This window comes from Oenanthe melanoleuca, chromosome 27 (genome assembly GCF_029582105.1).
Source record: "Oenanthe melanoleuca isolate GR-GAL-2019-014 chromosome 27, OMel1.0, whole genome shotgun sequence".
Lineage (NCBI taxonomy): Eukaryota > Metazoa > Chordata > Aves > Passeriformes > Muscicapidae > Oenanthe > Oenanthe melanoleuca.
Window position 1 is genome coordinate 3,474,972 of NC_079360.1, and position 18,512 is coordinate 3,493,483.

Genomic DNA, 18,512 nt, shown 5'->3' on the forward strand with positions numbered 1-18,512 from the left:
GAGGGAGCAGCGGGTGGAGCTGGAATGGACACTGGGGATGCCAAAACACAGCCCTGAGCAGGGAGCTGGAGCACGCCAGGTGCTGGGAATGGAAGAAGAGGAAGGTCCCATGTGAGCCATAGTGCTGCTGGTGGGATGTGACAAAAGATGTGAAATCAAGGAGAGGAAAATGATGATTCTGGAATTTGGCTCTGGCTGTCAGGGGTGTCGAAAGGCGCCGGCAACGCCTCCTGGCCGGGCTATAAAGGGCCCCGAGGCAGGGGAGCGAGCACTCGCTGCTGCTGCTGCTGCTGCGCTGCCTCTCTGTGCACCTCCAGCCTCAGCATGAGCACCACTGTCAGGCAATTCTCCTCCTCCACCTCGCTCAAGGGCTTCGGCAGCCTGGGGGGCGGCTCCAGCCGGCTCTCCTCCGCGCGGCTCGGGGCAGGAGGCTACAGGGCCCCCAGCGTGCACGGGGGCTCCGGCAGCTACTCCGTCTCCTCCCGCGTGGTCTCGGGGCTCGGCAGCGCCTTCGGGGGCAGCTACTGCAGCAGCGCAGGAGGGGCCCTGGGCGGGGGCTTTGGGGGCAGCTATGGGGCCGGCTTTGGGGCCGGCTTCGGGGCCGGCTTTGGAGGAGGCTTTGGGGGCGGCGATGGCATCCTGCCGGCCGGCGAGAAGGAGACCATGCAGAACCTCAACGACCGCCTGGCCACCTACCTGGACAAGGTGCGAGCCCTGGAGGAGGCCAACACCGAGCTGGAGGTGAAGATCAGGGAGTGGTACAAGAAGCAGGCGCCGGGTCCTGACCGTGACTACAGCCCCTACTACAGGACTATCGAGGAGCTCAGGAACAAGGTAGGATGCAGGGATTAACGCAGTGGGATGTTGTGTGTCAGAGTGGAAGCAGGAAACGGTGACTGTTACCTCTGTAATTAGTCAGCACTAATTATGTTGTAAAAAGTGTCCCAGTGGTTTGTGTGGAGTGCCCAGCTGGAAATTAGAGATGTCTCAATGTCAGCTTTTGGTTACATCCTCCTGAGTGGGACAAGTGGCAGCTTCCACTGGCAGGAACAGATCTAAGAGGATGTAAGAGAAACATGAAGAAAACAGACAAGTCTGCACTGATCATGTGCGTTCTTGGGAGTTAAAAATTAAGGTGCAGGGAAATTTGCAGCTGTGGGCGAACTGTGAAACACTGATGTCATGTTTGGAAACATTCAGGCAAAGAATTTGCAAACTTGTTTCAGCTCTTCCTGTTGAGGAGATTTAGATGATAAAGAGAAAAAGATGGAGCTGACCAGTAATTACTTTTATGCCTCTTTTGACAATTGCTGCCCCAGGGCTGGAATTGGCACAAAGCCCCCTGCCCAGGCAGCTGTGGGGGATTCCTCTCCATTTAATTTCAGTCCCAGCATACCATCTTGGAGGAAATGCTTGAGCTGACATTGTTCTATGTTACTTCCCATGTATGACTTGCCCCCAGCAATCCCAGAAGCTGTGGACAGCTGGAGCTGCAGGAGTGCTGGCAAAGGATACAAGGAGCTCATTTCTTCCCCCTCTTCTCCACAGAGTTCTCCTGAACTCTGACTTGAATCTCCTCCCAGCGTGGGTTATTTGCTCCTGCTTTGGTAATATGAAAATCAGAATCTGCAGGCACCTGCTCACTGCCTTTTGCTCCATTTCTGCTGCCAACAAATTAAATACATCCCAGAACAAGGTGTGCCAAGCACAGACACCCCACTGGTCCCTCTGACCTTTCCACAAACAGCATCTGCCCTGAGGATAGGAACAAAGGCCACCATCAGATCTCACCCATCTTATGTGGCCTCCCTCTGCCTTTTGAAACACTTTACTGATGGATTTTTTGATAGGGAGGTCATGGGGTAACCAGCCCTTTCCACAGTCAGTCTTAGCTGCATCTCACTTGTTCTGATTCCAGACACACTTGTGCTAAGGAAATGCCAAAATTCCCCAAAAGTGCTGTTCCTGTCTCAACACTCAGCCAGGAGGAATTCCTGATGCTCTTTATCTTTCTCTCCCCAGGTGTTGGTGGCCACAGTCGACAATTCCAACCTCCTGCTGCAGATTGACAATGCCAGGCTGACAGCAGATGACTTCAGGACCAAGTAAGACACATTTCCTGGAAAAAATGGAGCAAAGTGTGCAGGAAAGTTTGATGAAATGAGGAGAAAATCCCATCCAAACCCCAGAAAGGCAATGTGGAAGCAAAGCCTTCAAAACAAGGGTGTAATTTACAAAGCAGATGGTTATCTCAGTTTTACAGGCACCCAGGGATTGTGTTGTTTCCATCCAAACCCACTATTTTATTCCTGTTGCTTGTTTACCTCTGGCACAGCCTCTCCTGTGCAGACACCTTGCCCTGTGCCTCACTGTGCCCTTAACTCTGTTCAGCTCCAAAGAGCCCAGGGCCAGCACCAAGGCCTGGTGGTGTCAGGAGCAGGGTGATGCTATAGACTCAGGTGGACAATTTTATCAGTTTTTCCCCACGTTCCTCAGCATTTCCCCCTAGGAAAGTTGTCAGTGGGGCCATGGAGTATTGCCACAACGCCAACAGCAGTGTGGAGGCAGCAAACAGCAAAGGTGCTGAGTGGCAGGAGCTGTGCTGAGTGTGTGTGTCCCCAGGTTTGAGTCGGAGCAGGCTCTGCGCATGAGCGTGGAGTCCGACATCAACGGCCTGCGCCGCGTCCTGGACGAGCTGACCCTGTCCAGAGCCGACCTGGAGATGCAGATCGAGAACCTGAAGGAGGAGCTGGCTTATCTGAAGAAGAACCACGAGGAGGTGAGCACAGAGTTGGGCTCTCAGAAGGCCACCCTGGGGCCTGAAATTTCAGTTCTGGTCCAGCCTTTAAGGCTATGCTGAGTTCTGAACTGCTGGGCAGGAGTGAGAAGTGCTGGTGAGGCAGCAAGGGGAAACACTCTGGACAGCAGCACATCCTCCCTGGAGCCTGTGGAACTCCCATTTGCCACTTGCCACACCAGTAATATCCACTGTGGCTGTTAGAGGTTTATTAACAACCCTCACAGCTTCTGGCTGGGCAGGTTTGCTCCCTGAGAAATGAACCAGCTATAGGCTCTGCTTTATTCTCCGGGGCATTAAGTCCAGTGAGGATTTCTCAAGAATTTGAATTATTTTATTTGTGGTCATGGAGCAAATACCCCAATTTGCTCCCTTTAGATCAACCCCCAAATGCTCGCTTTCCTGAAGAACTCTGTCTCAAGAGTAACATTTGATATGCTGGTTCTTGGATCGCCTGAAGATGTGTTTCTGTTTTTGTGTCAGGAAATGACGGCCCTGCGCGGGCAGGTGGGTGGGGAGATCAGCGTGGAGATGGACGCTGCTCCCGGCATCGACCTCACCAAGATCCTGGCGGAGATGCGGGAGCAGTACGAGAGCCTGGCCGAGAAGAACCGCAGGGACGCCGAGCAGTGGTTCTTCAGCAAGGTGAGGAGCTGGCGGCGAGCGGCGGGGCCGGGCCCGGGGCTGAGCCGCTGCCGGGGCTCTGAGCGCACGGCTCTGCCTGCCTGCAGACGGAGGAGCTGAACCGGGAGGTGGCCATCAACACGGAGCAGCTGCAGAGCGGCAAGACGGAGATCACGGAGCTGCGGCGCACGATCCAGAGCCTGGAGATCGACCTGCAGTCGCAGCTCAGCACGGTACGAGGGCCGGGCTGCTGGCAGGGAGGGGCTGCGGGGCCGAGCCCACCCCGGGCGCCCCCCTGAGCCCAGCCCCGTGCCCGTCCCGCAGAAAGCGGCTCTGGAGGGCACCCTGGCCGACACCGAGGCGCGCTACGGCACGCAGCTGGCGCAGCTGCAGCTGCTGATCAGCGGCGTGGAGGAGCAGCTGGCCGAGCTGCGCTGTGACATGGAGCGCCAGAACCACGAGTACAGGGCGCTGCTGGACGTCAAGAGCCGCCTGGAGCAGGAGATCGCCACGTACCGCCGGCTGCTGGAGGGCGAGGACGCGCAGTGCGTGAGGGGCTCCGCTGGGAGCAGATGGGTCATAGCAAAGGATACAAAATGAACCACCTGCATGCCCTGGAGGGTTCTCTCTGCCCATGCCCTGACCCATTCCATGCAATAGGGTCTTCATTTTCAGTCCCACCTGTCCACAGGGTTGTAACAGCCCTGCAGCATCCTTGGGTTCCATCTCCCGTTCTTCCATGTCTGTGATCCTGGGCAGGGAGCAGGTGCTGCTTGTTGCAGCTGCAGTGGGTGCTGCACTGCTGTCTGAATCCCTGTGTCACACACCCGTCCTCACCAGTTCCTTCCTTCAGTTGGGACACTGCAGTTCTCAGAAGCATTTTAATCATGTGTCAGTACAAAAAGTAAAGCCAGGGTTTAAATAATGATTTTCTTCTGGGAGATTACTTACTTTTTCATTTCTCACCACCTTTTCCTTGTTCTCCTCCCATAGCATGTCTTCCCACTACATCTCGCAGCCTGTGAAAGAAGGTAAGAACAGATCTTGGCTGAAGTTCTGATCATATACAGCTCTCATACCCTCACCCACCTTCTTAGCACAGACTCCTTTTACTTTTCTAATAAAGTTAGTCTTTTATTATATCTCCAAAATTTGAACTGATAAATCAAATTTTACGATATAACAAATTAATATAACAAACATTATGATATACCAAAACACGTCAGAAATTATCCAAACAGACTGAATGTGTACAATTTAGCAGTGGGAATGTGGTGCTATATTGGGTTTCTGATTGTAGTAACAAATTTCTAAGACAAAGATCTTTAAGACACTTCCTCCTTGCTGCCCTGGAAATAACAATTCCTTCTTTCCCCATGGCAGGACCGGTCACCACCCGCCAGATCCGCACCATCTTTGAGGAGGTGCAGGATGGGAAGGTGATCTCCTCCCGGGAGCAGATCACCCAGGCTGCCCACTGAGGCACTGCCTGTTTTGCTGCCAACCTCGCCCAGCACAGCGAAGCAGATCCCAGCTGATGTGTTCTTGCCATATGGATCATCAAAAGCACCTTCTCCCACTATCACCCCCCTCCTTACCCTCTCTCACCCTTCTCTCAGCTCTGTGCCACACAAGCAAATCAAATAAAGCTTCTCTTGCAGTCCTGCAAACCAAGGTCTGGTCTCGATGCTCTTGGGCTGTCCCACCCCTGCAGCTGTGGGACAAAGCTCCTCCCTGGAAGGAGCAACATTCTCCATCCTTGGTACCCCGATGGTGGGGCCTGCACACTCACAGCTCTGTAACTGCTGAGACCTGGGGCCTTCAGGGGAGAGGGTGTGGGGGGGAGTCTAGAAAGGAGCTGATCCCACAGGTGGTGGGAGGTGACATCTGTGAGAATCTCTGCATTTCACAGGTTGGACAAAGTGCTGCTCCCCCACTGCAATGCCCAGCAGCAGCAGGGCTGAAGCTTTAACCCAGCGAGGCCAAGAAAATTAACAAAGCCCAAGTGATGCAGACAGGACCCTGCAAATGCCACGCCCCAGCTCTGCTCCAGCAGCTGCTCCCCATTCTGGATCCCAAACTTTGGGGTGAAACGGTCTGAGGCTGCAGGCAGGACAGGGATCCACAGGCTGCTGTCCCTCCAGACAGGCAAACTCAGCTCAGTTGGATTCCAGCTTCCAAAGGCGCCACTGAAGGGTGAAGAAAACAGTGCTGGGAAGAGGAGGGTATGGCCTGTGCAAGCAAAAGGATTAAAATTCTTCTGGGAGCTCTTGTAGCACTCCCCGGCTGCCGGTGGCTGCTCCTGACACAGCAGTTCCCACTGCGTTCCTGGAAAGCCAGTTCAGACACATTCTTGGCTACATTCTGACACTTTTATTACTTTGTAAATTCAACTTCTAACTCAATGAAATGAATCAGAGCAACGCGACTTAGTGAGAGTGAGAGCAGAGCCGCACAGCTTTATGACCCTTCTCCAGAAACCTGTCTGGAATTTAGGAGGAGATAAGAGAAAATTCTTTATTTTCCCCCAAACATTGGAATGATGCCTGCAGTGCATCATCTGCCCTGCAGCCAGGTTGGCAGGACTCCTCAGTTTTGAGGCCCCCATGGGCTGTGTCCCCCCTGCCCTTTCAGAGCAGACCCCCCTGACCCTCGTGGGGCTGCCCCGAGCACCCCCAGCATCCACCGAGCTGAGGAGACACGGTTCTGGTTTGAAGTTTAATGCTAATGATCAGTGAGCTCATCTGTAGGGTCGGGAGATGGATGATCCACGGGTCAGCAGCAGCACAATTCCCAGCCCAAGGCACTTCCAGCCCCAGCACCTCCAGGGTCCTGCAGACTGCATTCCTCCACTCCCACAGCCTTGAGGAGGGAGCCCGAGCAACCCAGGGACTCTCCCTGGGGGAATTCATGTCCCAGAGCTGGATAAAGACAGGGTTGAATCACTCAAGATCAGATGCCTGAGAAGGGTCGGGACAGACCCAGCTTGCACGGCCACACCCCATTCCAGGTCACCTCTTAGGGACCCTGCTGTCCCCAAGGGCGGTGCAGGGACCACCAACACCTCTCGCAGCTCCCCTGAGCCCCTGCCATGCCTTGCCCTTGCAACACCCAGCGCTGGGATGCTGAGGTGCCTTGCTGGAATTCACCCTTGCTTTATATTTTCCTCCTGTAAAAGGCTGGGCACACCTGTGTTCCTATAGAAACAACAAATAACACTTTGCTAATGAAATCCCTGGCTTTAATTACTCCTGCAACTGCACAGTGTGAGGGAGGTGTGGAAAACAGATGTGAATTTTCTCCTCCCTGGAGCATTAATAATTAGCCCTGACCTTAGGAAACCCCACTGAGGAGGGAGATGCAGGGGTGGCTCACACTGAGAGGCAGCAGCAGCTCGAGGCAGGTTTCAGAAAGTGGGAATTTAGTCCAGAAAGATGGTTTGACTTCTCAGGCAACACTGAATTCCTCTGACAGAAAAGACCACTTTAGAAACAGACATTAATGTGTGGTTTTCAGCTCCTTTTAGGGAATTTTCTATGACAATTTGATTACAGGGCAAACTTTATAAACATATAAAAAGAGGGAAGTGTTTTTATCCAGGTAGTATATATGTATGCTGATATACAATTTTGGAGCCAGAACTTCACCTCCATTTTCCCCCAGAGTAAGACTGAATCGTATGTTCAAACACCATTTTGCTACCATGAAGCTGCTGTTATGCTGTAGAACTGGAATTCTGATTTTGAAATATATTAAAAATGCACAGTGTGCACGTGCTCAGAAACAGAGGCAGGATCTGGTTTAATACTTCAAAGGGTGTGATAGAAACAACATGCAGTCCCTGTGGTTGTGTTCAATGGGAGGTCATGGAAATAACATCCTTGAGTGGTTAATTTAGTTTTCAGTCTTAATTAATGTTCATGATTTGAATTGCTGCCCTGTGGCATTACCAAAGTATCACAGATATTCTGGGCAACTGTGTTTTTACTACATAGCAGTTCAATGGCAAACAAAAGATGAAAGAAAAGGCAATTCCCGATACAGGAAGAGCCGTGAATCACCTGTGTGACACCTACGGCGATGCTGCGACAGTGACAGTGTGACACCTGGGCCACTCTGAGGGGCTTTGCCCAGGGCAAGGCTGAGTTTGGACTCTCCCAGGGGCTCGGTACCGGTTTTGTCTCTGACATTCCCCTTTCCCCACATCACCGCTGCAATCAGAGAGGACAAACCGCGGCATTGCCCGGGCGAAGGCGAGGAAGCGAAGATGGGGACGAAGCACATTCCTGCGAGTGACACGTCCCGGCCGCCCCCGCGCTGCTGCAGCTTTTCCATCCGCACCTGGGCAGCAGCAGCGGCGAGTGGGCGGCCCTGGCCCCGGGCCCGGCGCTCACACGACGTGAACACGCTGACTGCAAGAGACAGAGACAGCAGAGACCCTGATCCTCCAGCTCGGACTTGTCTGCATTCAGCGGCAAATGGGAAGACAGGGAACCACTTCTCCATAGCAGCCAACCCCTGATATTCCAAGGAACATCCCACTCCTGTACTGTCTCCAGCTTTCTGCAGATGGAGGGGAGGGAGCTGTGCCTTTTGAGCTCCTCAGCAATGTACCTTTGTTCTTCTTTCCATACCCTTTCTCCCCTCCTTTGGCAACTGATCTAAGGAAGAACTTGGCTGTTGGGAAGGGGCTGTTGGGGCCTGTCTGTGGAGACAGCCCAATAATCCACCGTGTGCACACATGAGCAATCCCTTCCCCTCCACACCCTCACCATGAGCCAGGCACTCTGGAATTGGTGGTTCTGCTGTGCTGAGGGTCAGCAGGAGAGGTGACAGCAGGGCCTTACCACAGCACTGCACTCAGTTCTGGACCCTTTTTGCTTGCCAGAGACAATCAGTCTCTCCTGAAGCTCCCTTTTTGTGGGGGCCATAAACTCCAAGCTCCCAGTGAAGCTGTCCTGCCTGGTCACAACTGACAGAATTGTCCATCACAGAAAACATCGCTGGCATCAGCTGCTGAGCTGTGCTCCTGCCAGCTTTGTGCTCCTGTTCACAGGGTTACACAGCAGGAGCTTTTTCCTTATGTCCTTCATTTCACTTTATGCTATCCACATTTACCCTGGAGATCTCATCATTTCTATGGTCCTTTTGGGATGGTTTGCTAGTGCTCATTCACAAAAACACAAACCATCCTATTACCTTTCCATGGTCCCCCACTCTTGGGTGGTCTCTGAAATGAAGCCTGCAGTTAGCCCTGGAGCACAAATTCCATTTTCATTGCTTTTTCACTACTGATCATCCCTCTCCCTGTGGAAAAAAGAGCAGACTTGTATTTCCAGGATTGGGAGCCAAGTTCCTTCCAGCACCATTGTACTCACGGGGCTTTGGAGGTGCATTCAGGGCTCACAACACAGCTGCTGTCCCTGCAGGTGTGTGTGTGCCCAAGCATGGACAGGAAACTGCATTTGGGACAAAAAGTCACAGTAAAAGAGATGCTGAGCTACTCCCTCAAATGCTGCCTGCACCGCTGTGTTTCAAAGCACACAGTGCAGAGGGAATTAAATCATAGCCCTGAGCAAGGAGCCTCCTCCTTTTTAATCACACCTGACAATTTGCTTGGAAACGGAAGAAGCTTAAAGACGCCCTTTGTAAGAGAAAAAGTTCTACTGGAATATGACAAAAAGCATGAATAGAACAAAGGCAAAAATGACGATTCTGGAAGTTGGCTCAGGTTTTATGAGTGATGAAAATCGTCGGGAATGCAAAGAAAAAAAAAAAAAAAAAAAGTGGCAACGCCTCCTGGCCGGGCTATAAAGGGCCCCGAGGCAGGGGAGCGAGCACTCGCTGCTGCTGCTGCTGCTGCGCTGCCTCTCTGTGCACCTCCAGCCTCAGCATGAGCACCACTGTCAGGCAATTCTCCTCCTCCACCTCGCTCAAGGGCTTCGGCAGCCTGGGGGGCGGCTCCAGCCGGCTCTCCTCCGCGCGGCTCGGGGCAGGAGGCTACAGGGCCCCCAGCGTGCACGGGGGCTCCGGCAGCTACTCCGTCTCCTCCCGCGTGGTCTCGGGGCTCGGCAGCGCCTTCGGGGGCAGCTACTGCAGCAGCGCAGGAGGGGCCCTGGGCGGGGGCTTTGGGGGCAGCTATGGGGCCGGCTTTGGGGCCGGCTTCGGGGCCGGCTTTGGAGGAGGCTTTGGGGGCGGCGATGGCATCCTGCCGGCCGGCGAGAAGGAGACCATGCAGAACCTCAACGACCGCCTGGCCACCTACCTGGACAAGGTGCGAGCCCTGGAGGAGGCCAACACCGAGCTGGAGGTGAAGATCAGGGAGTGGTACAAGAAGCAGGCGCCGGGTCCTGACCGTGACTACAGCCCCTACTACAGGACTATCGAGGAGCTCAGGAACAAGGTAGGATGCTGGGATTAACGTGACATCTTCATCAGAGTCACTTGTAAAGAGATGCCCTTGGTCATAACAGCTGGAGGGAAGAGGCTTATCAAATAGCAGGTAATTAGTCTGAAATGAAAACCAGAGCTTTGGAATAACAGTTACTATGAACAGCAGGTCACCAGGCACCAGAATGGGGTCTCTATTGACTGTTCCAGTGTTGGGAGAAAGATGGGGCAGGAAAGGAGTCAGTGATTCAGGTTACTTGATGCTACTTGCTGCCACACTGTCACCTCCTGCCTTTACTGCTTGTGCCCCATAGCTGCTCCCTGTTAGGCCACTGATGGAGCTCTCAGCAGGCAGGGACTTGTTATCTCCTGGCCCTGTTCACTGCTGAGTGATATGCAGATGGAGATGAGTGGTTCTCACAAATATCCTACATATCAGATTTTTTCCCCTACCCTTTAAGGAGGCTAAAGGTAGAGGTTAAAATACAAAGAAACTGTCCTATGGGATGGTTGTTCTTTGGGAGTTGCAGACACAGACACGAGTTCTGGTTGGAACACACTGGGCTGTGGTAGGTGCTGAAATCACTTGTGTGACCTTCTCTAAAACACAGCAGGTGAAATACTGGCCAAGGCAATTTCTTTGTTGTAAGCACCTCCCTGGATGAGTTAAAACAGAAGTCCTTTGGCCAAAACACCAGAATCTGCCCATCCCTCCCTGCCCTGCCATTGCTTGCCCCCCCAGCCCTTATCACTCATCCCAAGTGAGCTCAGGTTCACTGAGGGAATGAGGTGTGGGCTGGGGTGTTGAGCAATGACATACCTGGTCTGTGAGAGTGAATTCCCGGGAAATGGGGCAGGGTCAGCCCCTCGGGGGGAATTCACATTCCTAAAATTTCTTGGGCTTCACCCTAGGGGAAAGGGCTTGCCTTGATGCAGGAACGTCCTCTGCAGATTCCAGCATGTTGGAGTGCTCTGATAGAGCTGTCTCTGGATTTGAGTGATGAAGTGCTGAGTCTCACAGAAACCTTCTGCTCCTGATCCAGGGGAAGGCAGATCCTTCTCTCCCTCCTCAGCTGGGAAATGACCACATCAATATTCCTGGATTATTCCTTGGATATTTCCTGAAGCAGGAGAACTCAGAGCTCTTCATTAGCTTGTGGCTACAGAAATTCCTGCTCACTAAATGGCCAATCATTTTCATAATCTCAGAGCAAATACTTGCACCTCAGGTGTAATTATGAAAGCCAAATGAGGCAGGCACAAGGCACTCCTTCCTTCCTCAACCCTTTTTTCCTTCTTAGCTGGGCTGCTCCCATTCCCAAAGCCTGGAGTGCTGCCAGGTCTCAGTGTGGTGTGAGCACCTGGAGGTGTCACCTGGGCAGTGCCACGTGCCCATGGCACTGTTCCCAGGGGACTGAGTCTGTGCTGGTGGGAGATGGAAACAAGCACTATATTTCCCTCTTTGCAGAGCCCACAGGGAAGTCCAGCCCCAAAGGCAGGAGGCCCAGTGCTACTCCAGTCCTTCCATGGACGAGATCACTCAGAGTGTTTGAAATTACTTTTTAACTCCTTTACTTATTCCCCCATCAGATTCTTTCTGCGACTGTTGAAAATGCCAACATCGTCCTGCAGATCGACAATGCCAGGCTGGCAGCAGATGACTTCCGAACCAAGTGAGTCCAAGAGCTTTTGTGAAAAAAGGGGAAAAGCCTGGCTGTTCAAGTGCTTTTTTTCTGCACCTGGGGTTGCTCCACTGGAGTGGGACATTTTGGAATAGTTCATCTCTTCCTGGGCACAGCACTGCTATTTCTGCACTGTGAGAGCAGTGCACACACATGGAATTAAAGATTCTTGGCAAAAATACGCTGAGCTGGGGAAGGAAAAGACAAGAAAGATGTTGTATCAGGAGGGTGTATGGATCTGTGTGTGTGTCCCCAGGTTTGAGTCGGAGCAGGCTCTGCGCATGAGCGTGGAGTCCGACATCAACGGCCTGCGCCGCGTCCTGGACGAGCTGACCCTGTCCAGAGCCGACCTGGAGATGCAGATCGAGAACCTGAAGGAGGAGCTGGCTTATCTGAAGAAGAACCACGAGGAGGTGAGCACAGAGTTTGGCTCAAATTGGGACCTACAAACTTTCCTTGTGCACCAGAGAAGCAGTCAGGCCAACACACAGGAGTCTCTGCAATGAGGGCTGTCAGGAGACACTCGAGCAGGAAGGGGGAGAGAAATAATCCCTGTGGCAGGACCTCCTGGAGACCTGTGGGGCTCCTGTGCTGGTGCAAATAAGAAATTCCTCACCATGGGAAGATGCCATGTCACTCTAATGTGTTGTGTGTCTGTTTTTGTGTCAGGAAATGACGGCCCTGCGCGGGCAGGTGGGTGGGGAGATCAGCGTGGAGATGGACGCTGCTCCCGGCATCGACCTCACCAAGATCCTGGCGGAGATGCGGGAGCAGTACGAGAGCCTGGCCGAGAAGAACCGCAGGGACGCCGAGCAGTGGTTCTTCAGCAAGGTGAGGAGCTGGCGGCGAGCGGCGGGGCCGGGCCCGGGGCTGAGCCGCTGCCGGGGCTCTGAGCGCACGGCTCTGCCTGCCTGCAGACGGAGGAGCTGAACCGGGAGGTGGCCATCAACACGGAGCAGCTGCAGAGCGGCAAGACGGAGATCACGGAGCTGCGGCGCACGATCCAGAGCCTGGAGATCGACCTGCAGTCGCAGCTCAGCACGGTACGAGGGCCGGGCTGCTGGCAGGGAGGGGCTGCGGGGCCGAGCCCACCCCGGGCGCCCCCCTGAGCCCAGCCCCGTGCCCGTCCCGCAGAAAGCGGCTCTGGAGGGCACCCTGGCCGACACCGAGGCGCGCTACGGCACGCAGCTGGCGCAGCTGCAGCTGCTGATCAGCGGCGTGGAGGAGCAGCTGGCCGAGCTGCGCTGTGACATGGAGCGCCAGAACCACGAGTACAGGGCGCTGCTGGACGTCAAGAGCCGCCTGGAGCAGGAGATCGCCACGTACCGCCGGCTGCTGGAGGGCGAGGACGCGCAGTGCGTGAGGGGCTCCGCTGGGAGGGAGGCTGGGAGTAGATGGGTCATAGACATGAATGCCTCAGCCCAGTCACAGCTTTCAGGGCTGGTTTCTCTGTTCACACCAGCTGTGGATGCCCAGTGTTCTGTCCCTGGTGTCTGGCTCTAGTGGGCGCTGCGCTGGCTCCCTTTCCTTGCTGGAAAGGGCTGCGGTTCCTCTTCCCTCAGGAGAGGCCAAGTGGAGAAACACTTTTATGTCCATGAGCCTTCTCTGTTTTTCTCCTGCCTGAACACAGAGCCTGTGTAGCAGCAGAAACCAATGTTTGTCCCTAACATCTCTTTGGTTCTGTGCTTCTCTTGTAGCATCTCCTCCCAGTACTCCTCGGCCATGTCATCACACTCTGGCAGAGATGGTAAGAACCCACCTTTCCCCTCTGCCAGCAGAGCTGTTTAAAGCAGCATTTTCCACTCCCTTGTGGAATTTCCACCAGCTCTTGAAGAATGTGCAATATCAGATAATGGTTTAAGAAATGTCTCTCCTTCCTGCTGTGACTAATTGTCCCCCTTTCCTCTGCAGTCATGACATCGTCCCGCCAGGTGCGCACGATCGTGGAGGAGGTGCAGGACGGGAAGGTGGTCTCCTCCCGGGAGCAGGTGGCACTCACCACTCGCTAGGACAGCCCCTGGCTCAGGAGAGCAGAGAATTGAGCCAAGAAGTGCCTGAGGGCTGTGTCCCAGAATGCTCCTTCACCTGCTCCTCCTGCCTGTGTTGCCCTCATCCCATGCAGGTGTCTCTGGACACTTTTAATAAAGCTTTTTCTCCTTGCTCGTGCAACTGCAGACTTGTCTGTCACTGACACGTGATCCCTCAAAGCCTCCAGGTTCTATGTTCATGCCAGGGAAAGTCCTAAGAAACCACAAGAAGCCAGTGAGAGGAGGGGAATGGAGGGACAGGGGTTCCACCTGGAGGGACAAGGACAAACATAATTTGAGACAGCTTTTTCTAATGAACTCAGGGCTTGTAAATACATGGGACTGGCTAAGACATAAACTGAGGTTTGAGGTCATTGTGCCATGTGACTGACAATTAGAGCCAACAAGCTAAAGCTCAGTTCTCTAACTCTTGGGATCATAAGAAGTCACTTTCTCCTGTAAGCTGAACTTGGATGGCTTCAGCAGGACTGCTGCTGTCAGGTGTTCTCTCTGAGATATGAGCCCAGGGTCCTCCTGGCTGGCAAACCTCATCCCTACAGACCTGCTGTCTCTCTTGACTGTCTTTAAACCACACTGTCTGGCACAAAAACTTTTTTCAGGGCGATTCATGCTGCCCCAGGGCTGCCTTTAAAGGAACTAAAGTAACCATTGCTTAATCTGCACAGGGATGAGTAGCAATAATTTTTATCACAGCCGTGTGTAGCAGATCACTGCTAAAACCCTTCCTGAAACGCGCAGGCAGAAACGACGCCCGAGGCTGAGCTGCTGCTCAGGATTAGTGACACACTTGGGCAGCAGCAGTTCCTGCTCTGCCTGTGCCCACTCGCCTGCTGCAGTGACTGAGGCAGGGCCACAGAGGAGAGGAAATGGTTTTAGAGCCAAAAGCATGGTGGGATCACTTTGATCCAGTTTTATGCCTTCTAGTCCGTGGTAGCTGGGAGCCCTGTGCATTGGCTTGTGTTCACCCCACACCTCAAGGGTGCAGATGTGGGGCTCAGACCAAAGGGAGAGGGAGCAGTTTGTGTTAGATCAGCCTCCCTTATAACAATGGACACGAGGCTCCTGCAGCTGGGGCTCAGCTCGCCCATCCTTTGGGTGATCAGGGGTTCATTCATTCTCCCTCGCTCTCCCCATGGCATTAAGGTCCCACTGAGCTCTCCCCAGGGCTCTCCCTGGCCCCAGCAGGTTTGGAAAGAGCTGATGGTGTCACACTGGGCATGACAGGACAGGCAGAGGAGATCGAAGAAGTGGGGAACCTGCCAGGTGTTTCCAGAGAAGGGAGTGTGAGATGATATCACTCTGTATCATCATTCAGCAATTACAGAATAGGGCAGGAAACCAGACACAGCAGAGTGCAGAGTTCACCGACTCTATTGTGCTTCTCCCTTTGCTGGAATGACAGATATTCCTTGGAGAAAGTCTTCCAGGCCAACCAAACCAGAGCTATCTCAAAAATGAAAACCAGATCAAGGAAAAATGTACCTGAGCCTCAAGCTGTCTCAGACTCTCTGGCAGCAGGCAAAGCTGCAGGCTGGAAATCCTGAGCAAACTGCTCATGCACTTTTTAATTTTTTTTTTTTTTTTTTTTTTTTTTTTTTTTGCCATCAGAAGAGAGTTGTTTTAGTTTACTTGTAAATGGCTTTTTAAGTCTTGAACCATCTGCAGAATGCCCCAAGTGTATAAATACAGAAAAGCTTTCTGCAAACCACAAATATAACTGATTAAATATAAGTAGGAGGTTAAAAGAAGACATCACTCCAAGTTCTGCTGGCAGCACAGAGAGACATGGCCTCTTCTGCAGCCAAAAGGGCACAGGGGAGAGATTGACCCAGCAGAACACTCAGTCATCTCTGGTATCTGTCACTCCATGCTGAGATATTTACATCCCTCAGCAGGAACAGCCTGAGATGAAATCCTGAGGAGAACTGGGAGAACAGCTGGGAGAGCTGATGGAAGAGCCTGGTTTGTAATCAGTGGATTCAGTTCCCCTGGGAGGATCTTATCAGGGGATATTCATCAGCATATATTTGCATCAATGAAAAAGGCTTTAATTCTGCATAAGCTCAGTGTAACCCTGTTATCACAGGCAAGAGCAAAGTCCAAGCTCAGCACAAGTGATCTCTGTGACATTACAGTGCTCAGAACTATAAGGTAATATATTGCTTGTTATTTACTCTTTGCTGCACACATTTGTGTCTGTGAAACATGGAGAAATTGTCTCTCCAAGAGGAGGACAAACATTGGTTTTGAAGAGCATTTTTCAGACTTGCTGCAAGCTGCAAGCACAAGAAGAAAAACCTTGTTAGGATTCAGCTGGGAATTACAGAGGCAAGTCCTCAGTGAATGATGGTGAAACTTTATGGACAACAAAAAGAAAAATGAATGTCCTTGAAAGGTATTTCATGATGGAGACACAGAGAGAAATCTATGGGATATGCCTGTGTCAAGAGTAATATAAAATAACAAGAACGCTGACAATGAATAATGCTGAATTAAATGTCTTCTTTCCAATCTCTAAAGCCCCATGTGCTCCTCAGACAGTTGTTTTTACAATGCCCTCGAGAAGAAGGATAGTTGTTATTGTTGTTTCCATCCCACAAAGCATAAAATTGAGACTTGGAGCAGCTGAAGGATTTGCCTGGAGTGACTTGCAAAGCTGGGATCAGACCCTGGAGCAGCTGGTGTCACCAGCAAGATGGAGATCAGCATCAGTACAGCCAATAACAGGCTGACAGAAAGTGGCATGACAGGTACATCACCAGCCAGATAAGCAAATATTTTGTAAATATTTTGTAAATACTTTGTAAATTGAGAACACCAGGGTTTTCCATAGGTGTAACATGGAAATTCAGCTGACAGTGAGCAGAGAGGAGCTGGGGCTGCCTCTAGAGGAGCCTCTCCCTGGCCAGGCTGGAGGCTGCTGCCAGTGCCTGCTCCAGCTCCTCTCCTGGCCCTCCTGTGCCTGGGACTTTGGGGTTTGAGACTTTGTGTCTGAGTCATCGAGTCCCCAAGGAAGTCTCTTGGACGTGAAAACAGCTGGTGGTTCAGGGAGTATTTGTAGTAACGTGAAATGCTGGATCTCCTTCTTGGGGGCACATTAAACTTCATCTGCATTAGCCTAAGGAATAGTCTTAAGCCTTAAAAATACCCTGATAAGCCCAAAGGATTTCCCTCTAGGGAAATCTATTCTCATTTCCATTGCCCTGTTGAGTCTGATAATTCTGCTCTAGAGCACTCTTGTGAATAACTCAGCGTGTCCATGCTCTGGCCCCACCCCACAGCCCAGGATGCCGACAGAAACCTGATATATAATCCTTTCCTTTCTATTTTTTACAAAGCTCATTACGTGGGAGCAACACCTTTGCCTGGGGGAGGCTCTTCTGCTCATTTACTTGACACAGTAATTTTTCCTGGTCAGACCTGCGCTGCTGTTCCTGAAATGCCCGCAGGAGATCCTCGTGTGCCGTCGTTCCTCTGCTCCCCTGGCATTGCTCTGCTCCCCTGGCATTGCTCTGCTCTCTGTCATTCCTCTGCTCCCCTGGCATTGCTCTGCTCCCCTGGCATTGCTCTGCTCCCCTGGCATTGCTCTGCTCTCTGTCATTCCTCTGCTCCCCTGGCATTGCTCTGCTCCCCTGGCATTGCTCTGCTCCCCGGGCATTTCTCTGCTCTCTGTCATTCCTCTGCTCCCCTGGCATTTCTCTGCTCTCTGTCATTCCTCTGCTCCTCTTCCTCCCTCGGGGCTCAGCGTTGCCTGCGAGGAGCTCCCAGGTCAGCCCAGGACAGCTCATCAGAGATCGCCCCTGGCTGCCTGCAAGGATGTGGGGAGCAAATTTCCAGTCTGTAGACTCCAGCCAGGAAGTCAATCAAAGCTAATTCAGGAAAGAGCCTTCCATTAGGCATGGAGATTCTATCGTTAGCAGATCTCCTCATCACAAAGTGAAAATGGCTTTAATAAAATGAGGGTTGTGATTGCTGGCACAGCTTGAGGTTTGTTCTCATTTAAAGCAAGAGCTGGTTTTAAAAAAAAATCTTTGAATTTTGGAAAGGAAAAAAGCTGCCATAAAGAACACACAATTCCAGGAAAATAATGACTGAAATTACTGCTTTCCTTTACAAAAGCTGTAGAAATTCTAATCACCTTTGGTAAGGTCTGAAGTTCAGACAGAAAGAAGAAAAGAAGGAAACGAAGGAAAGGGAGGAAAAGAAGGAAAAGAAGGGAAAGAAGGAAAGGAAGGGAAAGAAGGGAAGGAAGGAAGGAAGGAAGGAAGGAAGGAAGGAAGGAAGGAAGGAAGGAAGGAAGGAAGGAAGGAAGGAAGGAAGGAAGGAAGGAAGAGAGAAAGAGAAAGAAAGAAAGAAAGAAAGAAAGAAAGAAAGAAAGAAAGAAAGAAAGAAAGAAAGAAGAAAGAAAGAAAGAAAGAAAGGAAAGAAAGAAAGATGGACATCCCTGCTTAGTTTGCAGTAATTGAAAAAAAGAAATCCTCTACTCATTGTGGGTGTTTTCCTCATTGAAAAAAATCACACAGTCCCAGGATGGGTTGGGTTGGGAGGGACCTTACAGACCATCTCATTCTACCCCCCTGCCATGGGCAGGGACACCTCCCTCTAGACCAGGTTGCTCCAAGCCCTATCCAACCTAGCATTGAAAAATTAAGGATCATATAAATCTTGATTAAATGAAATTAAATGTTTGTTCAGCAGTAATTTTTATAATTCTTTGGTAGCAAAAAGACCAGTTGTGACCAGGCTGCAGGTGGGCTCCAGGCAGCCCTGCCTGACCCTGGTCCCTGGCTCCAGGCAGGGCCTGGCCCCACTGTGGCACCAGAGCTTGGTGCCCTGGCTTGGCTTCCTGATGACAGCTCTAACAAAGGATGGGCACCCACAGAACCACCCCATGGTTCAGGAGTGCTGGATTTGCAGTGTCAAGATAAAATTGAGCTTAATGAACTTGCCCACATGGCAGAAGCAATATTT

At 52.0% G+C, this 18,512-nt stretch overlaps 1 protein-coding gene across 2 annotated transcripts; it reads left to right on the forward strand.

Moving 5' to 3' along the window:
• Window positions 1-276: 276 nt before the first annotated feature.
• LOC130263981 (keratin, type I cytoskeletal 14) lies at window positions 277-13,660 on the forward strand. 2 transcript variants are annotated; one of them, XM_056511855.1, is made up of 8 exons: window positions 277-834; window positions 2,023-2,105; window positions 2,623-2,779; window positions 3,281-3,442; window positions 3,529-3,654; window positions 3,746-3,966; window positions 4,415-4,452; window positions 4,805-5,088. In XM_056511855.1, exons 1-8 carry the CDS (start codon window positions 325-327, stop codon window positions 4,900-4,902), a joined length of 1,395 nt encoding a protein of 464 aa, XP_056367830.1. In that variant the 5' UTR covers window positions 277-324; the 3' UTR covers window positions 4,903-5,088. The 2 variants fall into 2 exon arrangements, with proteins under 2 accessions (XP_056367830.1, XP_056367829.1); XM_056511854.1 differs by lacking the exons at window positions 277-834; window positions 2,023-2,105; window positions 2,623-2,779; ... (3 more) ...; window positions 4,415-4,452; window positions 4,805-5,088 and adding exons at window positions 9,250-9,824; window positions 11,402-11,484; window positions 11,750-11,906; ... (3 more) ...; window positions 13,191-13,240; window positions 13,405-13,660.
• The last annotated feature ends 4,852 nt before the right edge of the window (window positions 13,661-18,512 follow it).

What these genes read in the sequence shown, in the direction of transcription:
- LOC130263981 (XM_056511854.1), top strand. Translation starts at nt 9,315, where the DNA reads ATGAGCACCACTGTCAGGCAATTCTCCTCCTCCACCTCGCTCAAGGGC. An exon ending in TCGAGGAGCTCAGGAACAAG is followed by an intron (nt 9,825 to 11,401) that starts GTAGGATGCTGG and finishes TTCCCCCATCAG; the next exon opens with ATTCTTTCTGCGACTGTTGA. An exon ending in AGCAGTGGTTCTTCAGCAAG is followed by an intron (nt 12,325 to 12,410) that starts GTGAGGAGCTGG and finishes GCCTGCCTGCAG; the next exon opens with ACGGAGGAGCTGAACCGGGA.